General features: G+C 37.9%; 2 protein-coding genes across 2 annotated transcripts; one reads left to right on the forward strand and one right to left on the reverse strand.

Annotated features, from left to right (window-relative positions):
- Nucleotides 1–2,725: 2,725 nt before the first annotated feature.
- LOC149099819 (nose resistant to fluoxetine protein 6-like) lies at nucleotides 2,726–15,374 on the forward strand. Its single transcript, XM_089277010.1, has 11 exons — nucleotides 2,726–2,979; nucleotides 3,917–4,099; nucleotides 7,997–8,093; nucleotides 8,685–8,777; nucleotides 9,166–9,334; nucleotides 9,733–9,812; nucleotides 10,561–10,683; nucleotides 11,182–11,323; nucleotides 12,433–12,625; nucleotides 13,157–13,299; nucleotides 14,537–15,374. Exons 1-11 carry the CDS (start codon nucleotides 2,763–2,765, stop codon nucleotides 14,651–14,653), a joined length of 1,557 nt encoding a protein of 518 aa, XP_089133136.1. The 5' UTR covers nucleotides 2,726–2,762; the 3' UTR covers nucleotides 14,654–15,374.
- Nucleotides 15,375–15,851: 477 nt separating this feature from the next.
- LOC149099820 (secretion-regulating guanine nucleotide exchange factor-like) lies at nucleotides 15,852–18,776 on the reverse strand. The gene is made up of 2 exons (XM_089277022.1): nucleotides 17,204–18,776; nucleotides 15,852–16,857 (listed from the first exon to the last, which is right to left on the reverse strand). Exons 1-2 carry the CDS (start codon nucleotides 17,214–17,216, stop codon nucleotides 16,691–16,693), a joined length of 180 nt encoding a protein of 59 aa, XP_089133148.1. The 5' UTR covers nucleotides 17,217–18,776; the 3' UTR covers nucleotides 15,852–16,690.
- Between the last annotated feature and the right edge of the window lie 8,230 nt (nucleotides 18,777–27,006).

The following is a 27,006-nucleotide window of genomic DNA, read 5'->3' on the forward strand; positions in this document are numbered from 1 at the left end:
AAAGTATGGTAAATTGGGTCTAATTTATGAGTAGATTTGTTGTATCAATGACAGACCAATATTACTTCCCGATGCAAATAACTTTATTTACTATCAGTAATATGCTTTAACTTTACAAATATAGCTACAAAACCAATGAACAAGTTGTCAATTTCCATATGCAGTAGTTCAAATAGCTCCCAGTAAGTTTCACTTTACTGAAAATGGAAAAAGTCACTCGACTGTTTAAGTGTTTACGCAGGGTCCAACCCACTTCTAGAGATAAAAATTATACTGCCTTGTCGCTAGTACTTTGCCATTGATGGCCAATGTGTTAACTGAAAGTTTGGGTTTCTGTTTTTCAATGATTGTTAATGTTACTAGAAAATGACACTCACAGACCCCTCGCGAAGACACGAAAAATATACATTTCTTACTTAAATTGTGGTTTCTACTGCTTTTGGTGAACTAGATGTTTCTATAACAAGCAGCGTAGAAGAACTGAAGCTGAAAACGTGAAATTCTTAAAAAAATCAAAACAAATTGAGATTATCTGACCTACAATTTTCCTTAAGTGCCTTGATTCATTTTATGAAATAGAGACTCCTTGTCTGGCTTTACATACTTTTCAGTTCAACTTTCATATTAGCTATTGACAATGCTGTTAATAGCTGTTATTTATTAATAACACACAACATAAACTCGCGTGACCGATTTTTCTAAACTACGTAAACACAAAAGGCTATTCAACTCTTTGAGATAATAAATTCGTTAGTTATTTTAATTTAAAAATGTCTTGGCTTCTTTTCTCCCAGAAACAACAACTTCTCTGGCTTCATTTAAAGCGAAAAGGTTCCATCACCTCAACCGCGAGAAAAAAATGGCCGCGCAAATTCCTGGAGGCAAGGAGCACGCGAAAGGAGGGACTACCGCCTAAGCCCAAGAGTTTGAATTATGCGTTGCTCTCACAACGCAAAAATATGATTGGCTTATGTTAGGAGCGTTGACAACGTGTTGTCAACATTTGAGATACCTGTGACGTCTTGCAGGAATGTTTTGGAACCGGAGCAAATCAAAGCGGTACCAGAGCAAATCGAAGCGTTGGAATCGCGCATCGCAAGCCGTGATGTTCTTGCGAATCTGCCAACAGGCGCTTTGGAAAGATTTAAATTTATACAGTGTTTTGTTTGGCAAAGCTCTCTGCCTCCAACCCAACTGTGAGCGCGTTAGTGATTTCGCCGCTCAACAGCATCATCTAAGTCAGCGAATATAAATTCACTGAGCTTGGCCTTTCTGCCGTCCATTTGAAAGATTGAACCGGACTCTCACTTGACACTGGACATTCACCTGAAATTTTCTGCTGCTATCAGCAAACATTTCACCGCAGTTGGATGATCTCCTATGTATAATGTATAATGTAAATTCTCAGTTGAAACTCTGTTGAAATTTTTGCAATAACTTCTAGACAAAAATCGTTACAAGAGGCCTCATTCGCCGTCTTCTTTTTAAAACTTCTTTGACAGTTTCACTGAACGAACACTGAACGAAGATATACTTCTCATGGCATTTTTTCTTTGCCTGGCTACTTGAAGAGTAGAGTAGAGCAATTTTATTCAGATCTCCCGGGGCTATTGATAACAGGCGATAATAAGAGGACGTCAAGATGAGAAATCCTACACCAAAAAATCACTCGGCCGTGAAAGGGCAAACTCTTGGGCTTAGGTGGTAGTCCCTCCTTTCACGTGCTCCTAGTCCCCAGGATTTTGCGCGGCCATTTTTTTCTCGCAAATTTCTTTCGCGTCACGCACGACGGACTAAGCGAAAGAGGGACTACTCGTAGACTAAGTTATTCCCCCTCCCTGGTTTTAGAACCAGTACGGATTAATGGCTCACATGGCTTGCCTGCTGGTTAGCCTTTAGAAATAACACTCATATTAACCTAACCAGCACTCCGTTTAGTCTAAATAGCACTCTCGTTAGCCTAAATTAGTTAAGTTAGCTTGTGGTTAGCTGTTTTATGGGTTTGGAATCCTGGCTCAAATATTGGCAACACTCTGTCTGATACATGACCTACTCTAGATAGTGATACCTTGTGATCTATTTGAGTGAAATGTTCAAGAGGAGTTTCAACATTCCCTATGATAATAGAAAGCTTAAGCACACACCTTTTTTGTTAAGTTTGTTGTCTTTCTTTTGGTGCATTTTCACCTCCTTTAGTGAAATGGAAACTTAAAGCTCTCTTATTTGTGTTAAGAACTTCAACTGTTTACAAAAAGTCAAAAATACAGGCCAAAGAAGAGAACAGTTGATTTCTGGTTCATGTCCCTCTCTTAAAAATCGTCCGTGCTGAAGCTCCTTGAAAAAGCCATGCACAATAGGTGATTGGCTTGATGGCGTCATTTGACTGCAACTACCAGAATTCTTCACTTTTTGTGTTTCCTTTGCTAATTAGGGCAGTTGGTATTTAAATCCCACTGAAGCTTCAAAATTTAATTAAGGAAGAAAAAACAACAGGAATTCTGGTAGTTAGTCAAATGATGACAATGTGCAAATCTGCTTTTCGAGACAAGAGTGCCGTGTCAAATTGAAGACTCAGTCTCTTTCCTAGGTGACTTCTGGTATAGATTATAAGAGAAAATCTTTAATACTACTACTTACATAACAGTACATATAGTAAATACTAAAATGTCTAGTAGATTATCAGTATTATCTATACATGCCACTTTGTTGACTATTGCAGAACTTTATGTGGCGTGATTCTTTTTCTGTGTTTGGTGGGCACTATGTTGGATGTCATCTCAGACTGTATGAAACCAACCACACAATCCTCTTTGAGCAAGAATGATAGTTTCATGCCAGTGAAACGCAGCCATGTGGAATATGAGAGCTCACTAGTCAATTCACCTGTGACTAGTACGACACAACTCAGTTCAACACAATGTTCAGAAAGCTATAGATCAGGATCTTCCATACCTTTGTTGGTTTACGACAAACAGGAAGGTAATTGGAATACAGTTTGAGCCAGATTGTTGCGTTAAATGCATGCTTTGAAATTTATCCATCGGTGGTGTCAAGGGCAATAATTATTGTAATTGCTAAATTGTTAACAATACATTCATACATGCCAACAATGTACATGGACAATATCAGATGCTCTACAACAACTTTTGACAGACAAGTCACAAGAGCAAACAAAATTAATTAAGTACAAGACAATTTTTTTCTGCTCAGATCTTTGGATTTTTTTCAAAGGACCCAGAGTTTTTGCTTCCTCAAAAGCAGTAACAAGTCATAGATTTATGGTCATTATATATACTGATGATGGGGTTACTTTACTTTATTTTCTTTCCTTTGCTGAGGCAACTGCAGGAAGACAAATTTGAGAACACAACTCTGTTCAAAATTAAAAGGTGTACTATTAATAGTAGTATTTCTTCCCTAGAGATTACAATCTGATTTTACAGCCAAGACTACCAGACATGTAATCAGAAATGAAAAAAGGAAAACAAACACAAGACACGACAAGGGGTACTCTCACTCCTTTTGACCCACAGTCACTCTCCTTCCTTCCAGCATTTCTTGTTCTCTCTCTATCCAAAGTTAATAGAGAGGAATGGTTATGTAACCCAACAAAGTTCTTTGTTGTATGCTTTTGTTAGCCTTTTTGGCTTTGACCGAGGACAAAACATGATCTCTGTCTGCTACTGTTTGAGGAAATAACAATACAAATGTCTGTTATGTAATTCGTTTGTATGCTAAGTGTTTGAACAAAAGCAAAAGATTGTGCATGTTGGTGGACCTTCCAACATTAATCTTGGCATCTTTGGTTGCTCCTTTGACATTTACCAGGCTTCAAAACCATTCCTCTTTATTAGTTATTCTCTATCTCTTCAATGATAAACAATGATAAACAGTTTATTGAAATGTGTCATTTTAGGTTTTGGTGTGAAGCTCAAGAAGTTTTTCCAGTGCTTTTCCCTCATAAAGAACACAAGTTGTATATTAGACACTAAAGTACCTCCAGGTGCCATTACATCAATCAATGGTTTAAGGGTGCTCAGCATGTGGTGGGTCATTCTGGAGCACGTCTTCATCTGGCAAATGATCAGTGGAAATCTCAGTAAGTTTTTAATTAATAATTTTAATACCCATGCTAATGTTGCATTAAATCTCAACCAAGACAGGTGTTTTCTGTTCATCTGTGCAAAGAAAATTCATGTTATTAGTATGTTTATCCAACTAGTAGGAAGAAGGTTGTTTTGATGGTGTAATGGTTAACATGCTAGACTTTGCATATTTGAACTTATTGAATGGCGAGCTCTGTGAGGGGGCAAGACAAACCAAATCCTGTGCTGTGATTGGTTACCCAAGTGGGCAAGATGGAGCTATCTTGCCCGCTCAGTACTACCGTAATTTCCGGCAGTTTACCCGCACGGCAGATTACCCACACCGGTCGTTTTTTGCCAAAATGAGAAAAAAGATTCAGCAGATTACCTGCATTGGCAGATAACCCGCACCAAAAAACAAAGGAAAGTTATGGTAAATAGTTCGAGAACTCACAAATTTGAAGCAATCGAGCGAGACTAAGCCTTTCATGTTCGTGTCCATTTGGATAAGATAAAAGTTTCTGCTACTTGGCCACCAATAGGGCAGTTAAAAGCACTCTCCTCAGCATTCCTTTCTTAAGTTTGATTTTACAAGTTAAATATCCAATGTATTGATGTTTAAGACTTAACAGAATGCGAAGCATTCGTTGTTGGAGCAATCGATCATTGAGCGCCATTTTTGTAAGGTTGAGAGAAAGCTAGGACGAGTGTAAAAGATCCTTATGTGGTAGGGGTGAGGGGCAGCCAAAAAGTACCCGCAAAACAGCAAAACTGCAATTTAGAACTTATAACAATACCTTTAATGTGCTAAGTAAAAACGATCTTCAAAACTCTTTTAAAACACTAGAAATAACAAACAGTTCTTAATGTGCTAAGTAAAAACGATCTTCAAAACTATTTTAAAACTCTAGAAATAACAAACAGTTCATTCACTTCTAAAATGTTCAAAAAATACCTGAAACATGCATTCCTTCACTAAAACCTAAATGATCCCAGGCTAGTGTTCAGTTTGATCAAGTTCAGTTTAAAATCCATTAAAGTCCTCATCTTCCGTGTCACTATTAAACAAGTCAATTAAATGGGCATCCATAACAGGATCCAGAGCGATCACGGATTCCATTTCGTCATAGTCACTGATGTCCAACTCATCGCTTTCTCTATCCTCGGCACAACCCGTAATGCCTGCCTCCCTGAAACCATTTGTGATTGACTTTGTTTTCACTGCCCTCCATGCTCGAATAACCCAATCGCAGACTTCCGCATGTGTTGCCCTCCTCATTTTCCCTGTTTCGGTGAAGGTGTGTAGGGCCTCCGACATCCACTTTTCCCACTCGGCACAGATATGGTTTTTAAATGAGCGATTCACAGAAATGTCTAATGGCTGCAATTTCTTAGTAAGGCCACCAGGAATCACTGCAGTGGTTGTTTTGTGCTCGTTTTTGAAAGTGTTCCGAACATCTTCATCGATGCGCGCGCTGAAACTGTCGAAGATCAGAAGTGATGTTCTGTCGAAGGTCTTGGTCGCCAAACTTTCTCGCCCCAAACAGCCATTCCGTCACAATCCATCCATCCTTTGCCATGGCAGTGGACAACCACACCATCTGGGAGCTTTTCTTTTGGCATTGTTTTGCGTTTAAAGATGACCATTGGTTTGAGCTTTTTCCCTGACTCCAAGCACGCAAGTACAACAGTGAAGCCAGTTTTCTCGTGACCGGTGGTTGAAACAGGAACGCTTTCAGCGCCGGTTGAATCAACAGTTCTGGAATGAGGAGCATCAAATGACATCGGAACTTCATCCATGTTGAAAACACGATCTGCTTGGATGCCAAGCTCCTCTTTTCTTCGCGAAACAAACTCGCGAAAGTTCACAACTTTCTCCTCCCAGTCATCTGGCAGCTTCTGGCCAACAGTGGTTCTCGCACGCACGGATAGGCGATTTCAGCGCATGAATCTGCTACACCAGCTCGGACCACCAACAAATTCAGTGACATTCATCTGTTTTGCCAACTCCTTCGCTTTGAAACGGATCATAACGGTGGTGACTGCATGGCTCTTTTCTCTTTGGCTGATGACCCACTCTTTCAAAGTTCTCTCCAATGCAGGAAACTTCGCTTTACCAGTACGGCAGGTGCGTTGACGCTTTGGCATTTTCGTCATTACAGCCTTCTTCTTTCGCCAGTAACGGATCATGGATTCATCGATCCCCAACTCTCGTGCTGCTGCTCTGTTACCGATTTCATCTGCCCGAGCGATAACTCTCAGCTTGTACTCAAATGTGAAACTTTGTCGTGGGCGTTTCAAACCAGGCATTTTTAAATTGAACTTGTATTAAACTCGTAACTGACTCGTGGATGCACTTATCGTAAATGATTGATGTTTGTAAAACTTATTGAGTCAGTTAGCCTTTTATTTCTTCACTTGTCAGTGTTTTGTTTACACTCGTGCCAACAATTATATTTTTTATCACATGCCATTAATTATGCGGCGCCATGAATTCAACAGATCACCAAGATATTTATGGTATCTCAGGTTCTACTGGGTCTAAGAAATTGCTTGAAACGGGAAAATACTCTATAACTCAAGGCAGCAGTAGCTAGGAATATTTCACTGATGCGTCAAGTATTCTTGCATTTTTTTTTTATCACAGTCAATGCTATTTTTTCACGGCACGCGTGCCGACAAACGTCGGCATCATGTTTCAGTTAGGCTTTGTGTTTTCCACAATAAAAGACACATTAAAAGATTTAGGTGAGAATTTTTCTAAGCAAAAAAAAAACTATCTGTGAAATTGACAAGGTAAGAAAACTATCAAAGCACAAACGCCTAGCGAAAAATTTGTTTGTATGGATTTTTTTTTGTATGATTTCATCCAACTTGCATCAGCTATAATCAATCAACGTTTAAAAGAATTTTATAGCAAATAAAGCACGATACAAGAGTTGATAGGACGTGTTTCTCGTTTAAACAAATGAGGCATTACACAGGTTTGTGGCAAGCGTATATTTAATGACTCTTATCTTTGTTTTATCTTCTGTCAGTACTATAATAATTACTGTTAAATACTTACGGGAAGATTAAAAAATTATCAGATAACCCGCACCACCCTATTACCCACAGCAGCGGTAGTTTACTGAAAAATTAACGCATTACCCGCGGGTAATCTGCCAGAAATTACGGTACCCGCTGTGTCCCACAAGAAAAATTTCCTCAAAAGCCATACAATAAATCCTTCATTGACCGAGCTTGTTCGGTCAAGATGGCTTGATATTGGCCTCATTCTTTTTTGCATGCATGTTTATTGGCCTCGACTCCATCTCGATCCATAAACATGCAAAAAAAGAACTTGGCCAATATCCAGTCATCTTGACCTCACACTTGGCCAATAATCCGTATATCTTTGTTACCCTTGAGCAGAACAACTCTGTCATTGCCTCTGTGTAAGCTGGAGGCTACTGAGAAACTTGTAGTGTCACTTGGCAAGATGTTTGGCAACCTGGTACAGTAGAAGGAGTAGTAGCTTTCTTAGTCGGTTTAAGCTATGGAAGTTGGGACAAGGTGTGGTGTTGTGGGCTCTTTTGACCCAAGTACAAATTTAATTTTAAATGTTATGGGTCCACCAGCTTTTATTAGTGATTCATCTTCACTCATCCCAATTGACAGCCATTTTCTGAGCCCATCCTTCTGACTCTTTCACTCCACACCAGTCATACATTAGGGCATCATCAAGTCCTGTGCTTGGAGTGTCTTTGGACAGTAATTCTTCTCCACTCATTCCAAATGATTGAGAATTAGGAATCTAAAACATTGGTGATTACTGAAACTGCAGTACGTTTTTTTTTTTCTTTCAAGAAACAAATACCAAACAGTCTGCCAGTAACTTAATAGCATGTGCTGCTGTTGATTAATTTCAGGCAATTTGGGTGTGGCATTTCCTCGTCTTTTGAATCGGTTTAGTTTCCAAGCAGTAGCCAATGCTTTTTTCTCTGTTGACAGCTTTTTCTTTTTGAGGTATGTAAATAAATCATGATCTCATTTCAACCTAGTCAATGTGACTTAAATCCAACAAGTCTTCTATAGCTCCTTGGTAGAACTTCTTGCTGGTGAACAGAAGTCTTCTATAGTGTCTTACATCTCCACTTCCATGAATGTACTTCCTTTCTATGGCAAAACATTTTGTGGTTTAAATATTAGTACCATGCAGTAAAAGTTGCTGCATAATTGTTTTAGAGGTTTGGTGTAGCCTGCCTCTTCATCTCTGGCTATAAAATCACTACGAACTGATTAAAAAGATTCTGCAGCAGCTTTCACTGCATGTAAGGATATGGTCTTTAAAATATTCATGTTACTGATGCATTAAGAAAAGTTTACTTGTTGCTGATTCACTGAGCAGTATGGAGCAGAGCATAGCTCTTAAGTACCGGTTGCTGCAGTCGAATTTGTCAATACAATTTACACAGTTTGAAATAAAGGGAGTCATAGTCACAGTGATTACAACGTGATTATCAGTTTATTCTTCCGTATTCCTTATAGCACTCAATAGTGTAATTTTTTACATTTATATCGATCTACTAATCAGTTTATTAATCATTTATTTTACAGTGGTTTGCTGGTCTCATACCTTTCATTTCGTCGAATGGAAAAATCAAAGGGTCAGTTGCCTCTTTTTCAGTTTTACTTTCATCGATTCTGGAGGTAGGTACTATTCTTGTTACTCCACTAATATATAATATATCTTTTTAGTTTCCAAAGGGGAATTTATGTGCTACTGGATTTTTTTGTACGGCTTATTTGATAATATATGAAATGAGTAAAAGTAAATAAATTTATTGGTATGGGCACCAATTTTTAAACTAAGCCACAGAAAAAAATCCAACAAGTGATTCGGATGCTCGCGTTTAGAGGTCGTGAAAAATTTGACAATTCATTTTATTTCAAAATTACTTCATCGCTACTCTATATTTATGACATTGTTACCATATTAGCTTAATTTACAAGTCTTTTAGACGCAAGGTTAGAACACAAACTTAAAATTGATCTTTTCTGATTGCATTAAGGTCCTTGAATGATTTATTTCTTCCAGGTTGACTCCAACATACATGTTTGTGTTGTTATTCTACGACAAGCTTACTGGCTTCTTGGGCGATGGACCAGCTTGGTTCCAACAGCAGGCAAACCCTGCATGTGACAAGTACTGGTGGTCAAATCTTCTCTACATCAACAATTTCTGGCCATCTGGTTTGGGAAAAGAGGTTTTGATCTTTTGCCAGTAGAAAACACCTGAGAATTAATTTTACCATTTTCTGTCTCAACATGCATTGTTTCTGATTATCGAACTAGCCTGAAAGGCAGCTGTACATGTTCAGCAGCTTCTCTTGAGTAAATGCATTGCAAGCATTGCCAATGCATTACACTTTGTCAAGGTAGAAAAATATCAAACAGGTGATACTGAACAAAAAAGAAATGACAATGTTACAACCAACATGCATCTCGCACGTAACTAACTTGAACAATACCTCATGTAAGCGAACACAACAAAGTTGGCATAGTCAAGTTTTCAGTAGGTGATTTTTTTTTCTGCAGATTAGTTACAAAAGACACTGATGTGATGATTTTAATGACTAATTATACCTTTTATTTTCATTTATAGTGTATGAATTGGAGTTGGTATCTTGCCAACGACATGCAGTTTTATATCATCAGTCCCATCATCCTTTTGGCAACTAGAGGGTAAATACAACAGCTTATTTTAAACGTCGGAGGACTAGGGACAAACATGTAAAATCATAAAGTTAAACCACGCAAATGACAATGAAAGTTGTTTTATGATAACTAACCTAACAATGAGTTTGGTGAAATACAAGACTTGCACTCATTATAATCATGTCTAGCTAGCCAGGGCTAGAGCCTTCACCTCTTGATATGGACCTGTTGAAATCACTAGTCATCATTAGGTCACCACGCCTGCCATAACCAATGTTTCACACAAGTCATTTTAGATGCATAATGACTGACTACTGTTGATAATCAAACATCATAACATTAGTGATCAGCCAAGTTTTATTAACACTAGGTTTCCATAACAGGTGTGCAGACACTATTAATAAACTAAATGTACATTTCCAAATTCGAATTCAATATGGATAGTTGACTCAAGTGAAAACCAGCTGATGCTAGCAACACCTTCCATGACATGGTGTGACCAGGAGACCATTCTGCTCTCCTTTTGATAGATTACTATGAACTATAGTAGGATTCTCCTTAGCATTAAATTAAATTTGCAGTTACCAATTACACTAGGGTGGAGAGAGGCAATGGGAAAGTAAAGTGTCTTGCACAAGAACATGACAAGATCATTGAATCTGGAGCACTGTTAAGCTAATGGCTCGGCCATTACATTTCCCACCGCCCATTGCTTACCATTATGTGTATACACCATGTCAAACTTTACTGTCTTGTTTGTTTTGTTTCATTATAGATTTGGTAATCGTGGTTTCATAATAACAACATCGATTCTTCTTGTTGCTCACTTCATCACCACTGCTGTCATTATTGGTCACTACAATCTTAATGCATCATTGATCGGGGGTGGTGAAAACCCGTAAGTATAAATATTTGAGCATTTGTTCCCAGTAACATATTGTAGATCTACTGTAATCAAACCTCGCTGTCTTTTAAAGGAGTTTCTTGTGTCTACATTTTATTTTTGTCCATTGTCATCTTTTTATTCTTCCCTAGTCACACTCAGTCCTATCCATTGTTGTTCGTTATGTTTGATTTGTATAATGTCTGTTGTGTCAACTGTCTTAGGAGGCAATAGACCAATTTCAATGTATCAAAATTCAGCCTAAAACAATAGACCTCAACATGAGGCTCTGGGGAATAAACCCCGCAAACTCTGTATTTATTTCCTGGAGCCTCATGCTGAGGTCTATTGTTTTAGGGTGAATTTCAATATATCAAAATTGGTCCATTCATAATTATTGGAATTGGAAGTATCAGGACTGTAATTTAAAGACAATGTTTCATACCCCTAAAAGTGTGTGCTTTAATAATTCTGGAGGTGAAGCTAATGTGTGATGGGTGTTTTCATTTGTAGCAATGCTCTTGCCAAAGATGCACCAGACTTTTCTAACCTTGTGTACGTGAAGCCTTATTGTCGTATCTCCCCTTACCTCGTTGGAATGGCTTTAGGATATGTGCTACATCTACAGAAGGAATCAACAAAGAAACCCAAGTGGGTAAGAAACAAGACAGGTTGATTGGTGAATGCTACAAGTATTTTGAGTGTCAAAAAAGTGCAACAATTAATTAAAGTTTTAATATTTATGTACATATAGATTTCATTTTGTTTGCTTTCTGTTTCTGCCAGATGAAACTATAAGACAATTTTATTCTCTCGGGCTTTTTGGGGCTTTTCAGTGATAAAGTCTCAAATATTTAAAATTACAGTTTTAAGGTTGTTTTGATGTTGCATTACAGTGCTCCATCTTTTCTCTCTGGGTTATGTTTATCAATATGAGAATGGGTATGTGGTGTTAAAAACTGGTGTACAATGAAGAACACTGTGTTATATAAAGACTGAAAATCTGTTGTATGATTGTTCAGTGAATGATCAATCTTACCTGAAAAACAAATTGCCAGAGGCTATTTCTTCAATATATTGAGACAGCAGTAATAGAATATTATATCATTTGTGAAATGATTCTTGTGTTTTGTTTGGTTCTTACCTTGATCAAAATTGTAGGACAGGCACATAAGTGGTGTCATTAACATTCACTTTGGTTTCTTTATTATATAAAACAAATAGATTCCATGTTGTTGTGCAATTGCTGTCTGTCTGTTCAGTAATTAATCACAGAAGACGTCAAAATGTGGTAAGAACATCAGCAACTCACAGCTACTGCCTTGTGTGCCACTTAATTGTTCTTTCCACATTTTGACATCATCTGTGATCGACAATTATTAGTAACCAGATGCACTGAGCTACATGGAATCTAGTTGTTAAATAGAAACTGGATTTTTGATCATAAGAATAGAAGAACTCTCACAATCCTTGCTTGCAATTAGCCAAACCCTTTACATGTGGAGTAAGAGCTGAAAATGTCTTTCCTACAAATCTTGTAGTGAATTTATGACATCATGGAATGACTAACTTCAGTCTACGGGCCTCTCTCTTCTAAGGTTGTTCTCATGACTCAGGTTGTGCTTCGTGCACACCACAGAGACTAGACTGACTCTGTTTGAGTCATAAAAGTATAATAATTTCTTTGCAGCAGTTCTCACCAACAGGATTCAGTGTTACTTTGAGTACTTACAGTAACATATATGGTTTCATTACGTCTCCTAGATTGTGATGCTTGGTGGTTGGTGTGTAGCTATCATCCTGGCAGTTACTGTTGTGTATGGGCCTTACAAGTCTATAAAAATCCCAAATGTGCCTTTTACTAAGTTTGAGAACATCATGTACGGGACATTCAGCCGCTTTGCCTGGGGACTGGCTCTAGCTTGGTTGGTTTATGCCTGTCATCGCAGATTTGGAGGTATGTAATAAGGTGATACAAAGAGCATCTGGGGACTGGTGAGGGTTAAATCATCTCATGTAGCCTTTTGCTTTTGTCCCTGTGTTGGCAGAGTACTGTTGAGTCGTACCATATATTTTGATTGTGCTATAAGGATTAGTAAAGCCACATGCCTTTGGTAATTGTTCCCCTGATACAATCGTACCACTTGTCAGAAGTTTCTTGACTCAGGTTAAAAATATCTCAGACACACTGTCATTTGGAAGTCGTACATGAAAGAAAACAAGTAGAAATCTCTTTAATGGTTGAGTTTTGTGAGTAAATAGATCACAAATCAACAGTTATTTGAGGGAATTGACAAACAAGCTGTTCACCCATGATCTATCTAACACAAAATTGCTACTAAAATTCTATGCCAGTCCATTTGGACTGAAGTCTAATAATTATGACATCCACCTTTTTGCAGTAACCTCACTTTAAAAATGGTATTTTCAGGTTAAGGTTACAGCCGCTGGCTCTGCTGACACACTGTCTTCTTTTTAATTCTGATAGGCTTGGTAGACAGGATATTATCTGCTCATTTCTGGATTCCTCTCAGTCGCTTAACCTACACAGCCTATCTGGTACATCCAATTGTACTTTTTGTGTTCTTTGGATCATTTCAAACTGTTTTGGCCTACTCAGACCTTCACTTGGTAAGTCTACTTACAAACAGAAGATCTTCAAATTTTGGCAAATGAATACCCACAGCAGTCCCTCCCTTAACTTGCATTGTTTGATGTAGTTACTGTTACATCTGGTTATGTTAATTCAGTTTTTTTTTTTTTTCAAATTACTTCCCTTGTTTCCTTTCTGAGGAACCAGATTCCTGACTCAGCATTCTTTTATTGATTTTTGCTTTGGAGTTAGAAATTCCTAAGGACTATTGTAAGGAAAACAACAACTGATAATCGTCTGGGCTGTCATCAAGGGCTGTAACTGATAAAACCTGTTACAGCTCAGTATGCTTGATTTTCCCTTGATGCTTCTGATGAAATTGCCTGTTGTTGATAGATTCCACCCACAAAGTAACACGTTTGCTATGGGTGTGGAGAAAAAGGCTATAAGTGACTAAAAACGTAATGTCGGCCCTGATCATATTAGGACAATCTCAACAAACACAAATTAAGCAGTGTAAACATATCAGAATCCAATGTCAATACATTCAGCTGCCAAGTACGCAGGAAAAACACACATTCTACAAGTAACATTTGTTGTTTTGGTTTTGCTTCTGATCGTTTAGTTAACCAATTTGTTTGCCCTGTTTGTTAGTGTATATCCATATACTCTACCTCTTACTAACCAAGTGCGAGGGCTGTACTGTAAGTTACAGACCGAGTTTTTTCCCCATCGATTTATAGCCCAAGCACAAAGCATGTGGGCCATAAATGGAAAGGGAAAAAACTCAGTCCGTAACTTACAGTAGAGACCAAGAAAACAAGGTCAGTAAGATATTTATTACACCTCTGTTGTGTCGACGGGTTTGAGAATGACTTCTATTCACACAGAGTGGCTTCAAATTTCTGATGTACCCTGAATGCAAAACAAGTCAATTTGAAATCATTGTTAAGTGACTCTTAAGTCATTAGCAGGTTTCGATACACAATTTCAGAGGTAAAAGAAAGTTTTAAACTTTTACTTGCTAAAGAAGTTAAGAACACTTGCCAACAAATCACAAAACATTTTGGCAACAAAAACAGCTTTAAATTTTAGTGGGCCCTACAGTGGAATACGGCCTGCTACATTGGCCAATCACAGCGCACATACTAACTGAGAGATATAATAGGATGCAGGACTGTTTTATCCATTAACAGCTCTTGGTAAAAATTTAAGCAAACCACTGTAATCCTGAAAATGAAGTAACCTGTTTGTTTTGTTATTTGTGTTCCACAGGCCTTTTACTTTGTAGGTGCTGTCACTATTAGTTACTGTGTGGCATTTATCGTCTCTGTCTGTGTTGAATATCCCACACTGCAACTGGAAAAGCTCTTCTTCAACAGGGACCGCTGAGCGGCAAGAGTTACCAGGGACCGCTGAGCAGCAGGGGTTACAACTGGTTAAAAAGAAGAAAGTTGTAAAAACGATGCTGACAAGTCCCATTAGCTTAGTCACTAAACCATATTACATGTATGTTTAGACAGATTAGCTGTCAACTGGCCCCTTGGCAAGGCATTAAAAAATGCTGTTGTCAGATTTTATGCTATCAGTGTTTAAAAATAACATTAGTTTCAAAGTAGATTTATTTCATAACATTTAAAATTGTATCAGTAAAACAACAATTTTGTCAGTATAAAGCCACAACATTTTTTATTCACTAGAATTAGGGAAGGTTTTTGAAAACAAAGTTGTCATCTCTATCTGTGTTGATTTACATCAACTAGAGAGGCTTTGTTTAAAAGGAACCGCTGAACAGTAGGAGTTAATGATATAGCTAAAAAAGATGCTAACATATTAGGAGGCTGTTGTCTGAACTAGCTAACAAGTCCATCTGCTTGGTCTCCAAAAGTTACATTTTACATCTTGTGAGATGCTTGTAAACAATGTAGCTGTGTATGGCCCCTTCTTGCTTGAGAAGGCATTATTTGGTGGCCATTTAGCAATGTTGTCTTCTAGAACTTTAGTAAGTGACTAATGAGAGATGCTTGAGTCAGATTTTTATGCCTCTAAATTAAAGTTAGAACTTTTTAAGTAGATTTTCTTTTTAATAAATTTAAAACTTCATGTTTTAAAAGCTTGTGTCTTTTTATTGCCTGGAATTGGGTGATGATATCAAAAAACAAAGTAGTAGCGCAGTGGTATAGAGGTTTAATAATTCACTCTGTAAAAGGCAATAACAGTAGTACAACACCGGATGTCAAGCCTGGTTTTGTCAGGGAATGCACTGTTACTACATGTACCAGAAAAAGCACTGCTACCTCTTGCTGGGTTGTGAGTGGGTGGGGGTTGGTTATAATCCCCCATCTTAACTACTTCGGTGTCCCAACCAGGAAGGTAAGATGTTCAGGTTCTTTGGCCTTAAATGTGATATATCAAAGCCATGAACACCTCTGTCATATAACCAAGAGACTCTAACTCAGTGAGAGATACCAAAATTCAGATAAACCCTTTTTACTTCAGAAACAAATTATGTACATTAAGGATGTGCACATTTTGTTGTTAGGTTTCACAAGGCTCTTCGCTGGTATTTTTTCAACATTGAATCCAAATATCATTTACAGTTCCTTTTATTTCTTGAGAGTGGTTTTCTACATCACCATCCCTGACCTTTACCAACATCTCTTGTTACAACATTCAAAATGAAGACCTCAACATGCAGTGCGACATTGCATACAATATTACTCCCAACGTGTGGTTCCAGAAAATATCCATACCCACCCCAAGGAGGGCTATTGGAAATTTCAAGGGGGGCGAGGGTCTCAAAAGCCAAATTTTTTCAAAGCAAAGTATGTACCATAACTGGAATTTCCAGCAGGAGAGGAGGGGGAGGTTAAACATAACACACCTTCCAAGGGAGGGGTTGGATATTTTCTAGAACAATGCAAATAACTAAATACACCATTTTGCTAATGCTGGCTCTAGTCCCTTGTGGGGACAAAATTTGATATGTTTAATGAATTAATGAGGCCATTTTTGTCAGAGTGATCAGTTCTTGCCCCCACAAGGAAATGGAACTAGGAAATATTTGAATTAGCAAAATGGCCTATTACATCATGTGGTAGTCAATATTGCAGGAGAAGAATCTTGTTTCACTTCTGAAATATTCTGTGCAACAATTTCAGGGATGGGCACAAGTAAAAATGTTTGACATATTGGACATAATGTTGCACAATGTGACCAGGCCTTGACAATGTCTCAGTGGACTAAGAGTCCACCTTCTGTGGCCTTGTTCCAGAGGACACATTGGCGCAGAAATAAAGTCTTTTCGAATAATACATGCTTTGGCTTTCACTCCTCTACACACAAGTATGTGACACATTGTTTTCTTCCCACAGACATTGTACTAAGCCATGCCCATAAAGTACTGTCCATGACTCATTCTGTGAAATGTTATCTCTTGGCTAATGCAAAACTGTGTCCACCACCACATCCAATCAGAGAGATGTGGTAGTCACAAAGTTGAGCAACTGCTTCTGGTTGGTGCACATTCACTGTTTCATCCCCAGTCCCGCAAATTCCATGCTCATTCCAACCCCAAGTCAGGACTGAACCAGAATCTGCGAGTATAACAATGCAGTATGTTAACACCTAAGACAAGGATCAAACTCTGCTTGGTGTAATGAAATAACTAATTGTGATGTTTCAAGAACATAGAAAACCTGAACAGAAAATGTGATATTACAAAAGTAAAGAATTATGTCACAGCATTTTAAGTTGCACAATTTCAACTAAACAATAAAATTACTCTAAAAATGTAAGAAACCAAAACAAAGATTTTTGAAGTACAAAAACTCCAAAAGTGAAACAACCTAAAAATAAATATTACCAAGACAAAACAAAGGACAAAACTCCATTTGTGTTGGAGCTCCTTTTGTACAAAAAGTTAGTTTCCTTGTAACTTACCCAACAGAGCCATGTTGTGTTCAGCACCACAAACAACCTAAAAGGAAAACAAAGGCTAACTAAAAGATGCATGAAACCCAGTTTGTCTGTCTGTCAACATGTGTCTGTCTTTACAACTCCATTCCAACCTCAAACTCCTCCCTGCAAACAGACAGAACATTATCTATAATTATTAACCACACGGCCATGGGCCGAGCATAGTTCTTGGGTTACATGGTGTTTATTTTTTTTTCAGTTTTGTTGGTGACCACACCCAAACTTCCTCTCAGCCAAATCTTGAATCGCCCAACCTATTATGTTTATTCGCCAAAAGCTGTTGAAACATTAATACACAGACAACGTTATGGATTTGTTTTCTTTATTGTGCGTAAAAAATATTTTCTTTTGGTTTTATCAAAGTGTTGGATTCGAAGGGAATAATAAATACGCTAAAAAAGGTATTACGTCAGCCTTGGAATGCGTTGACGTTGCATCTTTCACTTTCGCTTCGTGACAAATAAAATCGTGTTTAATTTGCAAGTCTATTCGGCCAGGAGTGACAGTCTTTTTAGTATTCTGAGTATTTTTCGTATTTTTGGACTAGAGAAGTGAATTGTTGTGCAGTTTATTGAAGCAAGTTCAGAGATCGGAAGGAAAATTAAATATTTGCAAGCCAACCAAAGAACGTGTCAGAACGTGCAGGGATTACGTCATTGGTAGTGAAATAACCACCATACTAGAGATAGCTGTGGATAACATTTCATGAAGTACATGACTTGTGTGATTACTCATGGAAAAAATTAATTGAATTTAAATTTAATTTAGTCATGACTTTTAAGAAAGAAAGCTGTTGTTAATAGTGTTATTATTGCATCATTCATGCCCATACATATTCCGAAGAAAGTTCCAGATTAAGACCATTACATCATCAGAGATTTCACAATGGCTATGACTGATGGTGCAATCGGAGATTTCACAATAGCTACAAGTGATGGTGCAATAACAGGCTTAAACAGTTAAACAGTGTTGTTGTTGTTGTCAGTTGTGTTACAGATTGATCAGGTGATTTTAGATTTTAGATTTCACAAAGGCTAAGAGCAATGGTGCAATAATACAGTTTGTGTTGATCAAGTGATATGGTGTCTACAGTAATCAATGAATCATCAAAGACTGCTTTGGAATGTGCACTGAGTTGCGACTGTAGTGCTAAGAATACAGTTAAATTTTAAAAGCGTGGTTATAAGATCTAACAGATCTTCTTGTTATGGTTGTGTTATTCCTATCGAATTCTTGTTCATGATTCACATGCAAATGTAGATGTCTCATCACCATGTGAATTGTACTGCTTGATTTAATTAAAGAAGCCAATTAAAAGCTAGATATTATACTCATAAAACATGACAGAAATTTGAGAACAACAATTTAATTAATACAATCAGTTATTTGTGATATCTACTTTTCCTAAATGATCTCAATTGACCAAGCTGTTTTTCTGACAATATAGCATGACTTGGCTTCTTTATATCCATGACATATAACAATGAAACATGGTTTCATAGTTTTCTTGCCAGTCAGGGCATCTGGGGAATCCAAACTGTATGAAATAATTCATATTTGAAGAAAATATGAATTATTTCATATATACTTTACATCATTTCACTCACGGGAAGATATGAACTCAATTAATTGACCTCGCTCCCAATGTGTGGCTTCATAGCTCAGTTGGTAGAGCATCGCACCGGTATCGCGGAGGTCACGGGTTCGAATCCCGTTGAAGCCCTGATTTTTTTCAGGCTTCTTCTTTCCAGTTGCTTAAATTGGAAAATTTACTGCGATGATCATACTTCACTTTCATCTACTACCGCAGTTCAAATATGAATTATTTCATATATACTTTACATGGTTTCTGCCAGTCTCACCAATGTAGGAAGCCTGGCAATCAGAGCATTTGATCTTGTAAACTGCTCCCTGTCTGTTGTTAGGTTCGTCTCTGTCTTTCACGTTGGTCAGTAAGTGTCGTAACGTAGTAGTAGGTTTGTGGGCTTCACGAATGTTGTAGGGCTGTAGGATCCGTGAGATGGTCTCAGAAGTGCCCTTAATGTAAGGTATAGTCACTGTAGTAACAGGTGTGGGGTTCCTGTTCGAAGCGTCAGCTTCAGTAGTTCGGTAAATGTTTCGTCTAATAAAGTCAGCGTTGTAGTTGTTTTTGTGAAAAACACGTTCAAGGTATCTGTTTTCGTCACGTAAGCTTTCCGGTGTGTCACAAACTAGTTGCGTTCGTCTCGTCAAAGTGTTTATAGTCGTGGCTTTGTGTGAAGTCGGGTTGTCGGATGATTCGTCAAGTAATCTGTCGATATGCGTCGGTTTTCTGTAGACTGTCGTTCGTAGTTCGTTGTTGTCGCGGCTTACCAAACAGTCTAGAAAAGGAAGTTTTCCATTTTCTTCGATCTCTTTAGTAAACTGGATGTCGGCGTTCTGTTCGTTTAGGTGGTCGTGAAATCGTCAATTTGGTCTTTGTGAACGGCGGTAAAGGTGTCGTCAACGTAGCGTAACCAAAGCGGTATCGTTTGTCGGCAAGTTGAAAGGGCGCATTCCTCTACATGTTGCACCACAATTTCTGCGACAACAACAGAAACAGGCGACCCCATTGCTGTTCCATGCAACTGTTTGTAGTGTTTACCGTTGTGCTGAAAGTACGTCGATGTAAGGCAAAGGTTCAGTAAGTCCATGATGTCTTCTGTCGGTAACGGTAGTTTAACAGTACATTGTTTTATAGCGGTCTCAGTACACTGTAATGCCAATTGAAGTGGAATACTGGTGAACAGTGATTTCACATCAAAAGACACAAGTTTGTAGTCGTCAGGTATCTGTACTGTCTTAATAGCGTCAATAAAGTTCTCCGTAGATTGTAGTTTGCGTCTTGATTCGTCAGTAAGGGGTTGCAGTATGGTCGTCAAGTACTTAGACAGTTGATACGTAGGGGACCCACAGAATGACACTATAGGTCGCATCAGTATACCAGGTTTGTGCAGTCTCGGTAGTCCATAAAGTTTCGGTGGTTGAGGTACTGAGCACCTCAGTCGATAGTAGCACAATGTAACATTCGAATTTTCGCCGTCACGATTTATCAATTAGACAACCCGTAACTGAAATATATATTTATTATTTTTATTCTATTTTGTGGGGTGGTCCGTAGAGGGGGTCCGTAGGGATAGTATGTGGACCGCTCCATAGGTAGTCCGCGGACCCGGTCCGTAGTCGGGGGTCAGTGTTTTCGGGTTACCCGAACAATTATTTTCACCGCGTAACTTCTATTTCATTATCGTTTGAACCAACGTACCAACGTATCAACGTTTGAATTCAAGATACGGCTGCTTTTTGGGCGCAGTTCTTACTGCTTTCCCGTTTTTCTCAGTGGGTGGAGGCTTCCGTCGTGTTATTTTGCAGTGACGCTTTCTCAGCTTGTTGTAATCTTCGCTAATGAGTCTGCTATTAACCAACCATCAATGATGTCCTGCACTGTACTTTTACTCGTTATTTGTGTTGACTTTGGGTCTACTGGAGAATCTGCGCTTCTGCACTTGGCCCTCGACAAAAATTGCAGGGCAAATTATATGCGAAATCGGGTGAACGTCAAAACTATAGCACAGGTGAGGGAAAAATAGCACTATTGTCAGACTTAACTTCTCAGTTGTTGGCAATTTTGGAATCCAGTCGATTCGCCAAAAAAAGTCGATTCGTCTTCATGGTCTTAGCTTTTTCGCCGATCAAAAAATATAACCACGATGGAAAAATTTCGTTGACAATTTAATATCTCTGTTTTCGCCCAAACGTAATTTCGACAAAGACTACTAAAATGCGTGGTTATATCTACGAATCAACATTTTGGAATATCGAATCATCCTGTTCGCTAGAAGCTTACTCTTACCTGCGTTTGGTAGGCTTGAATTTAATAATATTTCAATTTTCATAGCTAAGTAGAATTCCAAAAAAATATTGAATTTTTAAATTGGGAAGACTTCCACCAATAAGCATCATGTCGAACATCATTAGTTATACATTCGTGAGGAAAATATTTATATCTCGGCTGTCTACATGTTCAGGATATTAAATTGACAGTGCTTGCAATATCTTTCTTTCCAGAGGTCAGTTACAACCAACTGCGAATGTCAACGCTGTTCATTTCAGGTAAGCAATAACAAATAGTTCATATGAACGGTTAAGTAGGTGAGCACAAAGAAGGTTTTTTTTTTATGCAGGAGATAGGAAATCGAAGACAGCAAAAGCTAGCAAAAGAACAAAACTCTGAGGAATGGAGAAAAGAGGGGATTGCAGAAAAAGAAAAAGCGGAAAAATCGGAAGGTAAAATGTCAATGTATGAATGAAATTACATTAAATAACAAAAGGGTTTAAAAGAAATAACAACTAGAAATAACTATGTACTCATTAAAAAAAAACTTAACTGTCCAAAAATTGATACTTCACAAAAGATGATACCCTACTTCACCCAGAAGGTCCTATAGTAGCAGGAGCAAGCAGTAGTACAGAAACAGGTGAGACAGAGTGCATAAAAAGCAATAAAAAACAGTACACATGAACGGTTCAAATGCGTGGGCTAAAAGAAGGGTTTATCATGCAGGAGATACGAAATCACAGGCCATAAAAGAACAAAACTCAGAGGAATGGAAAAAAAAATAGGAAATTCCAAGGGAGTATGCAGAAATGGAAGAATCAGAAAATTCACATGGTGAAAAAAATGAATTAATTAAACCAGATAAAATAACGAAAAGGAGTAAAATCACGGACAACTAAACATAACTAGGTACTAATTACAAACAAACGTAAATGTAACAAAAATTTGTGATAATAGGGTTTTGGCCTGGGAAAGCACTTCTGTAAAAACCTGGGGAAACTCTCTTGCTGCGGGGATTAGTACCGGATCTGTTACAGGGAATTATCTTCAGAGACGTCAACAGCACTCAGAACTTAGGTCCAACGATATCGTTTTAATCCAAGAGCACAACCAGAATGCAACCGGAACGTAACCGGAATGCAACCAGAATGTAACCGGAATGCAGCCAGAATGTAACCAAAGAATATTTTACAAGGCACGACTATTTAAGCCGAAAGCACAATTCTAAAGGATTACGTAAAGCTATTAAAAAGTCTTAACTAAACATTATCTAATACATTTCAGAAAGCTCGATTGGTTATAACGGAATTCAACGTTTACAAGATTAATAACTTTCAAAACATTACAGGTCGATAACAGTTTAACAAAAGACTATTGCAGGTAGTAATTACAGTTCAACGCTTATTACAGTTATGATCCTACAACAAACTAGCAGGTGTTTGTTACGGTTAATGAACTGGAACAGTAACCTGTAACTTAGAAATGCAAAACGAAATAAAACAAATATATCTATGTTGGATTTCCATATTTTCTGAAAGCGAAAGCGAATATGTAAAACATACTTAATTATCTAATTTTCTCTCCTCACAAATTTTCCTTGACAGAAGATGATAGCGATGTTTCCACAGAAATTCCCATGATAAAAGGACAAAGCATTAGTATGAAAACAGGTGAGATAAATTGCATACATAAAAAGAAAAAGAAAAAGCAATGAAGTTAAGGAGAAAAATAATAATGAGTAAAGAAGGAGTGAAAATGCGAATAGAGGTTAGAAGCATTACTAATTAAAAGCGAATATGGATTGAATTAAGGTAAAATATATTTGTTAAAAATACTTAAGTTTTAAAAAAGATGTTATTTAATTAAATTACTGAACAGCGGAAGCTGTATAACCCTTATGTACGGAGAAAGCCCCTATGAAAATTAGTAGTAGTTTAGATACAAAAGGAGCACCATTTAGCATTACAGCGGAGGACAAAATACCTAAGAGGAAAAAGAGCACGAAAAAAGCTGTAAAAAGAACAGCAAGAAAAACTGTGTGCGACATATGCGACACAAAAACAAAGTCAGGACACGTGAAGTGTAACAAATGCGGACAATGGAAGCACATAAAGTGCGTTGGAATAACTGTAAGAGAAGCAAAAGCAGACGGATACAAATGCCGAAATTGTAAATAGAACAGCTATAGAAAATAGGAAACTGTAAAGCGAAAATGAACAAGTAAGATAAAAAGAAAAATAATTTAATGTGATATTCACATTAGAAGTTATCAAAAAAAATGAAGAACGTGGCCTGTGGCAAGACAAAGGAATCAGACGCTTTAGCCGGGAGAGTAATAATTAACTACGTTAACTTAGAGCTTTGTTATGGTTTAAATAATAGTATATATACATATATCAAAAAAAGGTTTCGTAAAAGAAGGGTATTAATCGTTAATATGAACGTAAGACCGTGGAGTGAGCAAGTTATGATGGGGTGAAATTGTGGTAGAGTTGGGTGGAGTTAAGTTGAATTGACTGGAGGTGTAGTAGAGTTAAGCCGACATGAAAAGGTGTACTAGAAGTGAAATGAGGTTGTTTGTGATGTGGGTAGTTTGGTTTTCCGTAGAGTTGCGATGGTTTAGGAGAGTTAAATAGACTACGGTAGAGTTGGAAAGAGTTTGGTACAGTTGAGAGGAATTGAGAAGGTAAAGTAACTTTGGGTGATGATTTCAAAAGCTGCGACAGGTGCGATTCGAGAAAAAACTTTTAGAGGGGCGATAAAAAAGGGATTTTCCTATATACTAAAGGCAAATGAACTAAGAAAGCATAAGAAAAACTGGTGAAGTTCCCCTTTTTTCCTCTGCGGGTCTAGTAAGTGAAAAAAGGGCACCTTTTAGTTGGGAAAGTTTTGCAGGGCCACATTGTGATACAATAAAGAGGGAGTTTTGTTAGTGGAGTAACCAAAAAAGTTTAAAAAAAGCTTTCCTCCAAGTACTTACATATACACTTTCACGTTGAGCTGTAGGAGGTCCCTAAAAGAGCCCTGAAAGACGGAGGTTTCTATATACGAAAGGTAGTCGAGATAGTCTATCCAATTTCGTGCCATTTCTGTTTCTTCAAAGATGAAGAGATTGCAAAGTCGCCCTACCCGTCATCGAAAGTCTAGAATCAACACAGTAAACTTTTGTTTAGCGTGGGCGCAATCTGGTTGGTTCTAAAAACCGTTTGCATTTCGACTGGAAACTGAGAGAGGTGCGCTGGCTGATCGAAGCACACAGGTTGTAATTAGAAGACATGAAATTCTATAATTGATTAAATTTGGAATTAATGTGGTTACGTCTGGTGAAATAGAGCCCACTAAAGTAACTGGACATTTCCTGAGCAAGAAATAAATTCAAAATGCTGTTCTTTCTGAATACAAACATCCCTATAATGTCGGACCATGTCGGTTAGAATTTTTTTGTCGCTAGTGGGTAATGTTTTGCTCGTTTTGTCGGTAGTCAGTAATATTTTTCGCCCTTTGTCGCTAGTCGGTTAACCCCATTCAGACCCTCCGAAAACCTACACAGTTGCCACCACGTGGTAAATATCAGCTGAAAAATGTCACTTCCAAAATGAAGGTTCAGAGCGGTGAAGATATCTTAGCTGACCTGTTTGTTATTTACAGCAAGCAGTTGTTCTGTCAGTAATGTCGTTCACTTCAAGGGAAGATTGCTAGATTGATATTTTTTTGTCAAACTGCTTTCCCTAAAAGGAAGTGAAATGGCATTTTTTACTATTAATAATAATAAGTAACAGAAATGGAAACCGATGGTGAGAAGTAATAGCGTGGTAATTTTAAGGATACAAAGTTTTCCTTGCGTTTTCAACCTTTTTCTGATGATGTCCGACCGCATAATTTGTTTTGTCCGGCCAACACTTTCTAACCGGTCAAGACTTTAAGAGTTAAAATTATAATCAATTCTTTCTTTTGAGCTACTATTCAATAAACGTTGTAAAGACTCAGACTCTGTTTTGCTTATAACAATTTAATGACATTACTGTGCAGTATAACCCCTTATCCCCCCCGACTTCTCATTAATACTTGACCACGTGATACCGCGTACCCCCTATCCCCCATCCTCTCATTGGTTGTTAACCACGCGACATTGTTTATTGTTTTGTGAATACCCGTTTATAAGTCGATCGGTCTTGATAGAATTCATTTTACTTGTGACAACGTTCAGCACACGTCTTCTTTTCTAAGTGTAACATTCTTCCCTGTCTTCGTGGCTATGGAGTTGAGCGATTGCTAGTTGTGTGACGCTTTGAAGGAAAGGACTATATTTGATGTACGTGATTTATTTTGGCGATATTGAAAACCCGCTTAGACAACTATAATTGTTGAATTAGGAGCGATTTGCAGTGTTTGTAAATGAAGTTAAATCTTTACTTCAAGCGCGAAACGTTTGTTTGAAATTCCTTTGATTTTATTCTCAAGGGTTAAGATACAGTCTATCATGATTTCAGCTTCTAAACATGTGCTTTTCGGTTTTAATTTATTCCATGTTTCATCTCTGACTAATTATGTTAATTCTTCAATGGTCGCCCAAAATGCCTTTTGTTTGTTCAAGATTCCTTTGAATGATGCTTTTCTCAAGGGAACAGTCGAGATGAAGGAGTTTAGATTTTATTGCAAACTGCCATTAGCAATTCATTTTCACTTGAAGCATTTCAATGGTATTTTTTTCTTCTCACCTTTTAGCCTATAAATTTTTGTCTTCGCTTATTATTCGCTACTCGTCAAAGATTGCATTTACGCTAGATCAAATTATTTCTGTTGCATTTCTTTCATAGTGTTCTCTGATTTGAGACACAATGACCAGCTTTCTGTAATTTTAGCGCAAACGTTTTGGACATTAAAGTTCATTTGAAACATTGTGCGATGACGATAGAAACCGGTCTTTTTACTCGATCAACATGGCAATGACGTCATATCTTTTAATGTTAGCGCAAAAGATTTGTTATTAAAGTTCGTGACAATTGACGTTGTGCGATGTTTGGTTTAGTGCTCTCCTTAAGAGAGGGGGACTGGGGAAGCCAACCACTGTGAGTACTTTAATTCATTCTGATTGGTTCCCAATGAGGTCATCGTGCCATGATGCTTTGGAATAGCCTCCCTATAGGCAGACCTCGGACCCAAGTCTCTCAGTCTGGCCGCTTGCTAGACGGACTTCTGTCGTTTAGGACCACAGGACACTGTAAGTATCGAGTTTGAAGTTGCATGACATTTTTTTGCGTGACTCTGGCGTGATTTGTGTCGTCATGGAAATCCGTGAGACCGATCCCAGTCCTCCGTCGAGGCTGGTGGGCTGTTTTCCAACATGGCCGACTTTCGTGGGCACCGCCAGCTTGAATTCTTAATTCGGCTCCTAATTGGTTGAAAATAAATAGCGCCATCTTGCTATTATTCTCCAAACAATAGCCTATTGTCTTTCTCGGCTCCTGATTGGTTACCGCTCATATGAGCCACCATTACTACTTACATGCGATGTTACATCGGTCATGGTAAGATAGCTAAATAGGAAGCCATAAAATGTTTGACTGAACAAACTACAGTAATCTGACACATCTCCAGATTAATGTAGATACCATCTTATTTTCTAACAGGCAATTTGATTCGTTCTTTGATACAACCCACACTGTGATTGGTGTGACACGCGCAGATGCATAAGTCCCTCACTCACCGATCACATAGCCTTTCCAACCCTCAAGAGGAATTTTCGCTCAAAAATACTCAAGTTAAATAAGAGACCTTTTCGCATTTTATACGAGTCGTAAGCTTACCCTTTTTACACAACACAACACAACACAACACAACACTACTTCACCGAAAATAGAAAGAAAGAAAAAAAAAAACCTCTCTGACACGTTGAAAATCTGATTTAATT

This window comes from Orbicella faveolata, unplaced genomic scaffold, assembly GCF_042242905.1.
Source record: "Orbicella faveolata isolate gen_17 unplaced genomic scaffold, um_ofav_v1 contig_46, whole genome shotgun sequence".
Classification (NCBI taxonomy): Eukaryota; Metazoa; Cnidaria; class Anthozoa; order Scleractinia; family Merulinidae; genus Orbicella; species Orbicella faveolata.